This window comes from Protopterus annectens, chromosome 2.part1, assembly GCF_019279795.1.
Source record: "Protopterus annectens isolate FY-2018-M chromosome 2.part1, PAN1.0, whole genome shotgun sequence".
NCBI lineage: Eukaryota > Metazoa > Chordata > Ceratodontiformes > Protopteridae > Protopterus > Protopterus annectens.
In genome coordinates this window covers 1,708,304,993-1,708,319,048 of record NC_056729.1, presented here as the reverse complement: position 1 = coordinate 1,708,319,048, position 14,056 = coordinate 1,708,304,993, and the positions used below count along the sequence as shown (strand labels likewise).

At 40.7% G+C, this 14,056-nt stretch overlaps 1 protein-coding gene across 3 annotated transcripts in view; it reads left to right on the top strand.

The window, feature by feature from the left end:
• The window catches only part of CASZ1 (castor zinc finger 1), a 668,840-nt gene that overhangs the window by 640,098 nt on the left and 14,686 nt on the right, over positions 1 to 14,056 (top strand). For 2 of the 3 annotated variants that reach the window (XM_044063158.1, XM_044063157.1), the window contains one exon: positions 1,441 to 1,743. The exons of the other annotated variant lie outside the window; for it this stretch is intronic. In XM_044063158.1, the coding sequence (XP_043919093.1) occupies positions 1,441 to 1,743 (303 nt within the window). The remainder of the gene's footprint in view (positions 1 to 1,440; positions 1,744 to 14,056) is intronic. 3 annotated transcript variants of the gene reach the window in all.

The window sequence follows — 14,056 nt, the reverse complement described above, 5'->3', positions numbered from 1 at the left end:
TGGCTGGGTGAATGGACTTGTCTACGGACCCTTTTCAGTCAAGACCCAGGTGCAGCTGCATAGTGACAAAAATTTAAGAGTCATTCAGTAACACAAATTACAGTAATTCAGATACAGAATATGTCAGGTATACAAGCAAAGTACACTCATTCTGTCATGTTATATATAATAAATTTTCACAACATTGTATAGAGTCAACTCTATTAATGAACATTAACACAACTGTTAACATTTACAAAAACAGAATTTCTTTATTAGAGGCAGATCAATTGAAGTTACTGCTTCTTTAAGTTCATTAATATTACTAGGTATAGTAATGCATATAATTAAATTCCTGAGTGGTTACAGAAAAAAATATTTGTTGTATATTAATATATTTACTATCATGTATGTCTTCTGTGATTTTTTATGGGGTGGTTAGTAAACATGATTTTCTCTCAGTCAATATAGAACTACTTGTGAATTCATCTAATACCTGCTTAATCCACTGCAGGATCACGGGGGCAGGGGGTGGGGGTGGGTCTGAAGCCTTTACTGGTATTCAGAGTGTGCAGTGCATTGAAGCTCATCCTGAAAGGGCTAGCAACTTATCACAGAACACATACACACTCTCACAGGGCATACACACTTACTGGGAGTTTACAGCATCATTAAGTCAAACTGACAAATACCCATACTTATATGGGGGGGGGGGTAGATTCTACATTAGAGGCAACCCAGTCAAGAACTAAACTGAAGAACAAGTGTTGTGAGGCAGAAACATTAACTGGTCCACCACTGTACCACCCCAGAGGTGACATGCATTAGTTAAATGACTGAAATCGTAACATTTAATTTTAAGAAATTAATGGTTCTCTCCGTAGAGTCACTGCTGCTTGTACATGTGAAGAAAGGTTTACAATCATTTTCTTTAAAGGTATCACAGCTGAAGATGGTTCTACAAAGTTTTGGTTCTTCTGCTGCTCTTACTGGAACTACAAAAACCTTCGGTGTGTGGGTGTGTTGTAATTAAGGAGAGGGAGATAATGTGTGAGAGACAAGTCTTACAAATGAACAAAGGTGCTCTTCCTTAAAAATAAGGATGACAAGGCTCTTAAATTAATTCCAGTTCTCACCTTCTGTTTGTAATACCATAGAAGGTCATATATTCCCACTTGCAAAAGTCACACATACACACACACACACACACTTTAGAATAATAAGAGTTTGTTTCATCTTCCATTGTGTCACACATTTTGCATTTTCAAGACGTACAAAAACACTTGTCTGTATCTCAGATGCATGCTGTTTAATTTGCTTCATCTTTTTTCCTGTGTTTTCTTTTTTTTAATTGTACTGAAATTTTGAATGTGTTTTCCATTTTCATCTGTACTGCTTTGCCTGTTGGTTTTTCATTTGGGATTTTTTTTTTTCTTTCCTGCTTTTCTCCATGTTCTTCAGGCTGCCCGGTCTCTACTGCTGCTGCTGTTGTTGATGACGCTGTTCACAGTGTACCACAACATCTGCCTCTTCCACTACAGCCTCAGCCTCCACCTTCATCCTTTCCTCAGGCCCTGCTCAGGCCTTCCCTCCCTACCCTCCCTTATCTCCTTTCTCCATCTTGTCTGTCCTACTCTCTGCTGAGCGCCTCTCTTGGAACCACCAGGAATATTGTCCTACCTACCAGCACGACAGGGTTCAATCCACTCATTGCTGCTCCAAGTCCAGTTAAAAGTGACATCCCTCTAGTTCAAGATGCAGCAGGTACTGTCAAAATTTCCGTAAGGAACCCTAACTTAATTTTCTTTCATTGTAGTCTCCTGTAAATAAAGCAGTTGCAGTGTGGAAATAGAGATGCCTCTCTTAGTTGTAGCAGAGTAAGGTACGGCTGTATCATTTATACTTTTTAATGGTTTGTGTCTAGAACTCAGAGATGATAGAAAAATCTCATATTTTATTAACATTAAGCCAAATAAAACCTCAGTTCTTATTTTTAGAGGGAGAATATGCAGTCTCTACTTAAAGAAAATCCGTGTGTACCTGTATAATTTGTTTAACCAGATTGCTGTTCTTCACACCAGTTAAACAGTTTTGTTTTCACAATCCCACAATGCAGTGTGTTTACAGTACTGTTTCTGCATGTGAGATCTTTACCATCTTATTTTTAAACTGCCAGAAATAAATGTTATCATAAAAATGTGAGTGCTTCCAGGTCTGTACAACTAGAAAAGAAGTTTACCACCAGCTGAGGTTCAAAACTAGTTCATTCTTCTTGGGACAAACACACGGGGCAATAGTTTGCCCATCACTAGCTGCTCTGCTAAGATGTGATTAACTGAGTCTAAATTGTCAAGTGTTTCCTGATGTGGCAGTAACACATGTATTTCTTACAACACAGCTGTTTACATACAGGGTCTTAGGTATTTACTAGGCTTGCAGTCCAGGGGACCAATGAGGAGCCTAAACAAAATCCCTACTTGCTCAAGGTCACAAAGTAGGCGGACGAGGGCTGAGGAAATCAAACTCTGTACCACAGAAAGTATAGCTCACAGCTTTAACACTCTGCACCAGAAGCAGACATTGTTCATTCCTACAATATGATTTGATAAAGACTTCAGCTGTATATAGCAGTTTCATTATCATTGAACTTTTACAGCACAGACGTAAAGCATAGTAGAATGAAACTGGTTCTTTGTTGTTTGATGTATACATGTATGATGTAGTAATCTAAGATAACAGCTTTAAGCAGTAAAGGAGCTTAAAGCAGACAGATCCAGGTTTGATTCCCAGTGCCTCTGTGCTTTGTGTTGATGAACATATGTAATTAAACCCTATAGTGCTTCTGGACTGCATCAGAAGTGTGCACTTTGGCATGATGAGCCTTTCCTGGTATCCAGTAAAACTGAATTTGACCTGGAGCTCCTGGTTTGAGGGTTGTTTGATTTGTTTGAAATATTAGTGTTACTAGAGGTTGGACTAAAGTTTGCATTCTGATCAAATGATTCTGAGGAGGTCTACTAGGTAGTCAGTGTTCTTTGGATATTTAATAAACCACTTTGTGCTTTGACTGTAAAAAAGTTGTGTTTTTTTACAGAGTGAATACATGTGACTGAATTAGCCCCCCCCCCCCCCAAGTGGAACAATGCTGTGGGGGGTACCAGCTGAGAATGAGTTTGGATGGGTGGTTTCTAAACTAATGGCCTCCCTTGTGTGATTGGGGTCCAGTGGAGGACTGCAAGGTGTTGTACGTGAGGTATTGGAATTCTGGCCCTTAGATACAAGTGTTTTTACTGCGTTGGAGGCAGGCAGTTACTTGTTAAGCATGAATTTATCACTAGGACAAAGTTGGTGCTTGCAAGTGCAGCCCAGGTCTTGTAGAAGCAGTATTTAAATTACCAGGCTGAGATATGGGAACCATCCCTCCATATGGGTGCTGGCTAGAATGAACCAGTTATCTGTAGGGAATGTGCTCAAAACAATGTACAGCTAAAAAAGGGACATAATAGGGGTAGAGGTGCTGTTTCTTAAAGGCTAGCTGCAGATATGGGCTAACTCAACAGGCAGCAGCATCCTTTTGTAAAGCATTAATGTGTGTGCACGTGTTTATGCATAGCTATGTATATTGTATATCTGCTGGTGTGTGCACTTGTGCGTGCATATAACAAGTTAGGACCTGGAGTATAGTAAACAAAATATCTGGTGTTGTGGGTTTTTTGAACAAGTTTTTGAAACATTGTTGAGTTCTTATATCTGGTAGTACCAGATATTTCATTCATTACTCCCCAACCCCCATACATTCTACTTATTTGTTTTATTATTATTTTATTATTTTTCTATACGTTCTTATTTTTATGTAGATATACAAATATATAGTGTTCTTTTGGTTTTCTGAGTGGGAGGGGTGAGGTGTAATCTAACCTTACGGAATCTTGACCTAAGGACATTTGGTACTGTTTTTTTTTTTTTTTTGAGGTTTGTTTATTGAATATTTGATGTTATTTTAGGCACTTTGATATTTTTATCTGTATTTTTTAATTATTACTATATTTTACTGCATTCTAAATGTATTTAACACTTGTTTATCATGTCTTCTGATTGGCTATCGTTCCCTGTTTTAAGCATTACTCTTTATTGTTTTAGTTTTTATTGAGAAATCTATGTATTTTGAATTTGAATGAGGTGAGGGATGTTATGTTGGTTGTTTGGTAGTGTATATTTTGGGTTCTTTTGTGTTTAATTGGTTCATTTATTTGCCGTTGAATTGATTATATTATATTATAATATTATATTATATTATATTATATTATATTATATTATTTGCTGACCGGGTATGTGAGCTGGTCTGATGACTCCTTTCAGTCATGACTCAGGCTAATTTAGCTAATTGAGTGACAGAACCCACAGGGTCAGAGTTGCTGGCGCCATGTCAGACTCAAAGCCTGTCACAAGTGGTGTCCCACAGGGATCAGTCCTGGGCCCACTCTTGTTTGGCATCTACTTCTCCGAAGTACAAGCAAACACAGGAGGGTTATGGCTGACAAAGTTTGCAGATGACTGCAAACTGGGCGCCATAGTAGAAAACACATCTGACACAGATATCCTTCAGAAGGGTCTCACAGAAACGGATAACTGGTGCCAGAGCCATGGCCTAAAGTTAAATGCCAAAAAATGCATAGTCATACCCTTCGGGAAAAATAAGGTTACCCCTAGCTACCAAATAGGTGGCAATCCACTGAGCACAGAAGAAGTTATCAGGGACCTGGGGACCCAGGTTGATAGTAGTCTGTCATTCGACACCCATGTAGCTAAAGTAGTTAGGAAGACCTTCTACATTGCCCACCTTATCATGAAGGGATTCTCATCTAGATCAAGGGAGGTCATTGTCTCCCTCTACTCATCACTCATCAGACCAATGATTGAGTACAATGCCCCATTCGGAATGTATCTGACCCGACACTTGCAGCAGCTGGAGAGGCCACAAAAGTTCCTCACCAAAAGGATAAAGGGTCTCAAAAATCTGTCCTATGCTGCCCGACTGAAAGAACTCCAGCTCTATTCAGTCGCCACCGCTTGCTCAGAGGTGACCTTTGCCTAACATACAAGGCCATGTCAAACCCAGATTTGATGAATATGCTTCACCTCAAAAAATCTAGATCCGTCAGAGCCACAAGGGCGGGAGACTTAAACCTCGACACGGCTATTAATAGGACGTGCTGGAGGGATAGATTCATCACCCAAAGACTCCCTATGCTGTGGAACAAAATCCCGGTATATGTGAGGCAGAGCACCTCGCTGGCCTTGTTCAAGAGGAATCTTGACCAATGGATGGGAGATCGCAGATATACCCCAGGGATTACCTCAGTGTCACTGCTTGACAGAGGCACAGCAAAATAATGGGTATAGTTCCCCATACTAAAGGGGTGGCGTAAGCCACAAAACGATGGGCTAGGCTTGTAAATGCCCTCGGGCAGATAGCCTAGTATGAACCTATGAACCTATGAACCTATGACAATGTATAGTGTATAAGCAATTAACATCTTAGCTGCAATAGTTAAGCACGTTTAGAGAACAACAGTGCAAATATATACAAATATGAAATTCAGATTTTTCAATCTTTGTTATTTTACATTATGTGAATTTGTATTTTTGTTTTCTTGGTGGGTTTAGTGCAGTTGGATTACATTTTGAGAGTTGTTTTATGTTTAGCTTATTTTTTTATTATATTTTCCCCATTACTGTATGTGGGGAAGTAAATATAGCTTTTTTTTCTTTACTATTAGATTATAATTATAAATTACTGCATTAGCCTAAGCTATAAGGGTTATATCCTGCCAAGGATATGACATCCAATCAGTAGCTATAGCTTTAGGGCTCCTTCCACATACCCAAACCACTAAACTACTCTAGGACAGCCATATAAAGTCAGAGGTTAGGGTGCCAAGCCTTCAGAACTATTTTCCCTTAGAGCGAGGGAGGCGAGAGCACTGTCTTTTAGGTATATGCTAGGAAAGAGGAGGGAGGTTGGCATAATGGTTAAGGTGTTTACCATACAGACACAAAGTGCAGGGTTTGATTCTCATATGGGGGTAATTGGCTAGGCTTAAAATGACCCACAAGGGCAATTAGAATAGTACTAATCTATGAATCTGTGAACCTAAAAAAATAAAAAAAAGGTAACAAAAAATATCCACACTTTGATAAAAAATAACACAAAAATAGAGGAATGATGAGAAGGTATCTCAACTGCAAGCGTGCTCTGTTTGAGCACCTACTGTTATGGTAAGCTAACTTACAGAAAGGTACCATGCTCTTCATTAAATTACTGTTTCAGTAACCTAAGCTATATGGTTAGATTTCTATAACTTAGAAAGAAAGACAAAAGGGAGGAGGCAGAATATTCAAGAGTCCAGGAGCCCCTATAGAATAGTCCTACCAAAAACTGTCTCTGGAAGTGAAAAAATAATCTAATTTATAGTATTGTAAAGTATGCACGGGGAACCAGTCTGCTGCCTCTAGAATACTTCTAGAGTCCAGCCCTTTTTCCAAAAAGTCATAGAAGATGTCAAAGCCCTGGTAGAACGGGAACTGACCTTGGCTGGAAGTATTTTGTTATGCTAAGTGTAATAAAAAAAAATAATAATATTAGACAACCATTTGGAGACTGATTGTTCTGACAGTGATTATCCATTTTTCTTACATTCATTGTAAATAAACAGTTGATCTGAACTACTGAAGATTTTCGACCTGTTAATATAGAGTCTGAGTTGCCTCTGGTCATCTAGAGTATGTAAAATCCTTTCTACCTTATGTTTTTGGTTCTGGAAAAAAAATGAGATAAGTAGCTTGACTTAAGTAAACTCTGAAACCAATTTAGGTATAAATTAAGGATATTGTTGTCAAAGATACCCCATCCTTATGAAAAATGAGATAAGGCTAGCTCATCATAAGAGATTTGTAACTTGCATACTCTTCTTCAAGAAGTCAGAGCCATGAGTGGCACCATCTTCTAAGGTAAGAACTTGAATTCAGCCTCATGAGTTGGTTCAGGTGGAAAAAGTCTAAGTTTCTATAGAACACAACTGAGATCTGAAGAAGGAGCCATCTATTTTCTGTACTGACAGATATACAGAACCCTTTTCAAAAACTGTTTGACTTAAGGATTGGTTGAACGATAGGAAATCTATGGGCAGACAAGCAGAGATGACCAAACACTAAATCTTGATAGAAGAATGACTTCTGCCTGGCATACAAAGCAATCTCAAACCCAGCCTTGATAGAACTGCTGTATATTCGCATGTCAAGCTGCACTCAAGTAACCCACTCGCGTGACCTTATCCTGGTCTGTGACATCAATAAGACTTGTTGGTGGGACAGATTTGTGCCCTAGAGACTCCCCCTTTTGTGGAATAGATTCCCTCTCCACATCAAGCAGAGTAGCTCATTAAACCTTTTAGAGCAACCCGGATAACTGGATAGGGAACAGAAAATACACCCCTGGGATTCCACCTGTGTCCTGGCTGAACAGGGGCATCGGGTGCTGACTTGTTCGAACATGGGTCTAAATTCTTGGCTAGGCTTGTAAGGGCCTCAGGGTCAATAGCCTAGTAACTTCAAATGATCCTATGAATAAGAAAGGCCAGAGGATAAAAGTCGCACAAATATTGTAGAACTAGAGGTTTCTGAGCCTTAAAATGGTCATGAATCTTACTTAGGCATACAGGAACATTCCCTTCTCTTCAATGAAAATGTGAAGGATTTGTCTTCCAAGCCTGCTTGCAAGGAATCCTGGAGCAGAATTTCGTTACCTGACTGCTGTGAATGGATGCAAACAGATCTATTTGAGGAGTTTCCCATAGTTGGATCAGTTCCTGGAAGAGCCCTAGATTCATTTTTTATTTGTGAAGATCTGTCCTGCTCAGCTCATTTGCAATAATGTTTTACTCTGACTGCAGCCAAAATGGATAGACTGCGATGATATGCTACGTCCCAGGCTATCACAGTTAGTCTGAATAGTGGGTGTGGTCTGGTTATTCTCAAGTCTGTTTATGTACCACATGGTTGTGAAATTATTAGCAGAGGACATGAAGCCCAAAGATGGTTTAGAGGTTTGACAGCATTTATTAGTGCCATCATTTTTTTGACATTTGTGTTTTAGTCTGTATTGCTTGTTCCACATGCCCTGAGGCTTTCACCCCATTAGAAACAGATTTCCAAGCAAAGTCTGAGGCAACTGTGGTTACAAACTCAGTAGGAGCTGGAAGTCAGAAGGGAAGACATGGGTAGAGAGATAACTGGTCCACCCACCTAAGCAATTCCATTTTAATAAACTCTGGTACTGGAATCTGAAATTATGGGAGTTGCACATGTTGGGTGCAAACAGATTTGAAGAACCGTTGAATTAGGATCATATAAAGTTTGGCCAGAAGTATAATGAGAATTATAGAGTCCATGTGACCGAAAATCCTGAAATATTCCATAGCTGATATTGGAGACTGGATGGAGAAAATTAATTAAAATTAAAAACCTCAGCTTTGGCCGGCTAAGAACTTGCTATATTCAACTGGACGTATAAGAGAATTTAAGTACCTTTATCTGCTTTTTTTTCAAAAAAATACAGTATTTAAATTGATTTTAACTGTGTGGAAGGAATATTAGCTGAACTGGAAGTTAGTCAGTGTTTGCTGAATTTTGTTATTTGCTAGTAATTACAGGTATGGGGGTAGTCACATTCTTTGATTTCCTGTCCTTGCCTATTTAAGTGGTACAGTGTGAAATATTTTCTGCTTAAAAACCTCAGCTTTGGCCGGCTAAGAACTTGCTATATTCAACTGGACATATAAGAGAATTTAAGTACCTTTATCTGCTCTTTTTTTTAAAAAAAAAAATACAGTATTTAAATTGATTTTAACTGTGTGGAAGGAATATTAGCTGAACTGGAAGTTAGTCAGTGTTTGCTGAATTTTGTTATTTGCTAGTAATTACAGGTGTGGGGGTAGTCACATTCTTTGATTTCCTGTCCTTGCCTATTTAAGTGGTACAGTGTGAAATATTTTCTGCTTAAAAACCTCAGCTTTGGCCGGCTAAGAACTTGCTATATTCAACTGGACGTATAAGAGAATTTAAGTACCTTTATCTGCTCTTTTTTTCAAAAAAATACAGTATTTAAATTGATTTTAACTGTGTGGAAGGAATATTAGCTGAACTGGAAGTTAGTCAGTGTTTGCTGAATTTTGTTATTTGCTAGTAATTACAGGTGTGGGGGTAGTCACATTCTTTGATTTCCTGTCCTTTCCTATTTAAGTGGTACAGTGTGAAATATTTTCTGCTTAAAAACCTCAGCTTTGGCCGGCTAAGAACTTGCTATATTCAACTGGACGTAGAAGAGAATATAAGTACCTTTATCTGCTCTTTTTTTTCAAAAAAATACAGTATTTAAATTGATTTTAACTGTGTGGAAGGAATATTACCTGAACTGGAAGTTTTCACTCTGCTCTTCAGTTAGTTCCCCCTCACCCTCCCTCCCTGTTCTTGTTTTGGTGTTAATCTTAGTGGCCTTGCAACTGCCCGCCCCTCTTGTAAATTTGTGTTTGGATACTCCTTCTGGGCCCATCTCATTTGCTCACTCAACTGAGTGCAGTGAGATCATATTCTGATTTCAGGCACTCCTACTGTGCACAAAGAGAGCATCTGGGAAACAGAAAAAAAAAAAAAAAATTAAGCTTGTTTCCTGCCTTTCCTGTTAAGTGGTATAGACTATTTGTAGGCTTCTGAGCCCCCAAGCCCTTCTGTGTTGGAGGGAAGCCTTCTAGCTTAGTTTTTTTTTTCTTATAACTAGCCAGTTTTCTAGTTTCAGCACTCAAATCTGTTTCTTTGATCTCAGCACTTGTTCAGAAAAAAAAAAAAATTTCATTTGCTTTTACTGTACTTGTGTTTCTACCTACTTTTTTACTTTTGCATCATCTTAAAAGTACTCAATTGTATTTATTACTGCTTGGTGTAACTCATTCTAAGCCTTTTGGTTTAAACACTTGGGCTTCGGACCAGTTGTTTTGCACTGAGAGGGTTTGTGGTCTGCACTGTAGTGGCAGAACAGGTAGCTTACATCCTTCTAGGTTGGGAACTGCTGATTGAGGGCTCAGTGTCTGTTATTCTAAAAGTGTATTAATTCTGGTTTAAGCACTTGGGCTTTCAGGCCAGTTATTTTACATTAAGAGCGTTCGTGGTCTGCACTCTTGTGGGAGGAGAGGCTGGACTCTGCCCTTCTGAGCTGGGAATTTCTGGTTGAAGGCTTATAGTGCATGCATATCTGAACTACTTCTAACTGAAGTTGGTGCGCCTTGCTTGCTGTGGCATAGACTGGATTCGGGCCTGCTGGATCTAGCTTTGTTTGTGTAACTTGAGCACTAATCCAGGCATTCTCTAAAGTATTCAATTGTATTTATTACTGCTTGGTAGTAACTTGATTAAAGTGTAGCTATCATTCTAAGTCTTTTGGATTAAGCACTTGGGCTTCAGACCAGTTGTTTTACATTAGGAAGGTTTGTGGCATGCACTGTGGTGGCAGGACAGGTAGCTTTCATCCTTCTAAGTTGGGAACTGCTGATTGAGAGCCCAGTGTCTGTTATTATTAAAGTGTATTAGTTCTGGTTTAAGCACTTGGGCTTCAGGCCAGTTATTTTACATTAAGAAGGTTTGTGGCCTGCACTCTTGTGGGAGAAGAGGCTGGACTCTACCCTTCTGAGCTGGGAATTTCTGTTTAAAGGTTTATAGTGCCTGAATATTTGAACTGTATCTTACTGAAATTGGTACACCTTGTTTGCTGTAGCATAGACTAGATCCAGGCCTGCTGAATCTTGCTTTGTTTATATGCTTGTTGTTTGTTTGCTTGTTATTTCCCTGGAACGCTAATTCCACCTAATACGCGGCTTCTCAGCGCTTCTGTGGATCACTAGTGACATCTGTATTGCTTACTGTACTTATTTCCTTGTTTCACTTGAAAGAAAGTTACTGTTTGTCGTTTTTGCATTTAAGTTACCTGTAACACATTGCACTTAAGTTACCTGGCACTTGCTCACTAAAGCAATTATATAAGTCAGCACTAAAAATTAAAAGCACTACACCCTCACTCCCCACTGGCCCTGATTTTCAATTATTAAGGAATTCCCAATATTATTCTAGCATGTCCAAAGGTCAGTTGTCAATCTCCTCTCTGGTCCAGCTGGTGAATCTGGGAATCTTGAGGCAATGTTACAACTGCCTCATGTACACAGACAATCCTCTCCTCCTCCCAACAAATTCCAACACATGTGAGAGATGCAACCATATAGCCAAACTGGAGGCTAAGCTCTCTCAACTCAGTACTGGCATAACTAGTCAGGAGGAGAAGGAAACCACACTCACTACAATTCCAGTTTCACATAGACCTACCACGACAGCAAACCAAACACATAATCACACAAAAACATACTCGGAGGCTCTAAATAAAGATCTGCCGAAGCAGCAGAGACCTCCAAAGCAGACACCCAAGCAGCCGCTACCCCAAAACAAAACACATGCAACACATATCTCACAAAGCTAGTGTGCCAAACAGTCACAGCCCTTAAGACTAAACAACACACCTGATACACTTGTAATAGGTGACTCTATCGTCAGGCACACTGACGTCCCGCTCACCAGGCTGAACAAGGAGAGGGTCACGGTGAGCAGCCTGTCGGGCGCTAGGATCCGCCACATAACACAAGCACTCAGGTCACTCCAAGGCAAGTACAAACATGACTCAGTCATTGTCCATGCTGGTGTGAATGACCTGAGACGTACCTCCCTGGACTACATGAAAAGAGACATAAAGGAGCTCTCTGAGCATGTAGCCCAGGCCGGTATGACCCTGACCTTGAGTAGCATCTTACCCTCACCAAGAATGATGCCACAATATGAAGACAAGATGATCAATTTCAACAATTGGCTTAAGTACTGGTGTCATTCAAAGGGGATCCAATGCCTGTCAGCTTGGGATGATATGCTCGACAAGCCACGATGCTTCGCTAGGGACGGCTTGCACCTGTCACCCCTGGGCTTTCGGATATTGGCAAAGGCTCTTGCTACCCCCATAGTGCCTTTTTTAGGCAAGGCTCAAAAGACAAACCCACCTCCATAGGTATCACAAGGGATAAGAAACTAAGAGTAATGCTACTCAACGCCAGAAGTCTAAACCTCAAGATGCACACACTCGAAACTCTCCTTAGCATGGAGAACATTGATATCTGTGCAGTAACAGAAACCTGTTTCAGGGCTCCCGAGAGCACCCCAGCACTACCAGGTTATACCTCATACCATGCTTTTCGGCCCCAAAACTTGGACCGAACCACAAAAGGGGGGGGAGTATCGATATTCATCAAAGATCCCCACACCTCCAGGTTGGTGGCAAAGCACGAAGCATCAGAGACTATCCATGTGCAACTAACAGTGGGTAAAACTGCCTTCCAGTTTATAGCCTGCTACAGACCACCCTCCCAAACCCAGGAACCCCACTCGGCCTTCCTGAGAACACTGGAAAATATGAAGGTCTCTCCAAACACCATTATATTGGGCGACTTCAACTACCCAAACATAGACTGGGAGCATTACTCTAGCTCCAACACCCTAGCCCAAAGGTTCCTAGAATTTATAAACTCAAATGCTATGGAACAACTTGTTACCACTCCCACAAGAGGGGAAAACATACTGGACCTGATCATCACCAACATGGGGATTCTATGCTCCAGACCAGAAGTGTATCCCTCACTGGTAAGATCAGACCATAAACTAATCTCACTGGATATTCACATCCCGACCCCACTCCCTGCCCAGAAAACCAAAGTGAAAAACTTCTCTAAAGCAAATTTCACACTCCTCAAAACTGAGGTGGAATCCTTCAAAGCCCCCGGGCCTGTGGAAAATATGGCCCAGACCGCAGAATCCTTTATAAACGCATTCTATGAACACCTTCAGGAATGCATGGATCATGCGATCCCAAATAAAACCAAGACCCAATCTCCAAAGGCAGACGTCCTGTCTGGTGGACCCCAGCCATAAACAAACTATACAATAGAAGGAGGAAGCTATTAAATGATAGAGCAAAATCCCAAAAAGGGAAGGCATCACTGATCAGTATTAGCAAAAAAGTACGGGCACACATAAAATTGTCTAAGGCTAGCTTCGAGAGAAAAATTGCACAGGACACTAAGGATAATCACAAGGCTTTCTTTAGTTATGTTAGGAACCTGGGTGGTAATTCCCAGATATGCTCAGAATTAGTCCAAAATGACAAAAAATACACCGAACCCACAGACATTGCCAACATCCTAGCTGACATGTTCAGCGCAAACTTCTCCCTCCCCCCCCCCCACCAAAAGGGCAAATATCTATCCCAGCAGAGTGCTGCCCCCCTGACGTCTCAGATGCTCAGGTAAGAGCCACCCTCTCCAAAGCAAAAAACACAGCATCAATGGGACCAGATGGTGTCCCGGGCTGCGTCCTACATGAACTCCAAGAAGAGCTAAACCCAAACATAAAACTACTGTTCAATCTCAGCCTTACTACAGGATATGTGCCCAAAGAGTGGCGTACAGCAACAGTGGTCCCACTCCATAAAGGTGGTGCCTCAACGGAGGATCCATAAGCCTGACTAGCTTGGTCTGCAAAGCTATGGAAAGGATCATCATGGACCTCATAAATAAAGATATTGGGGACCTACAAACACTAGATCCTACCCAGTTCGGCTTTGTTAAGGGCAGATCCTGCCTCTTAAACCTGGTTGATTTCTTTGAAACAGTCACCAAGGCCATTGACGAGGGGAAGGTGGTCCACACAGCCTACCTGGACCTCGCAAAAGCCTTCGATACAATACCCCACTCGGGCATTATAGATAAGCTCACCAGCTTAAATATGAACCCCTATGTCACTAGATGGATTGCAAACTGGCTCAAGGACAGAACCCACATGGTTAGAATTGCTGAAGCCATGTCAGACTCCAAACCAGTTACAAGTGGTGTCCCACAAGGCTCAGTCCTGGGACCTCTCTTGTTTGGTATATATTTCT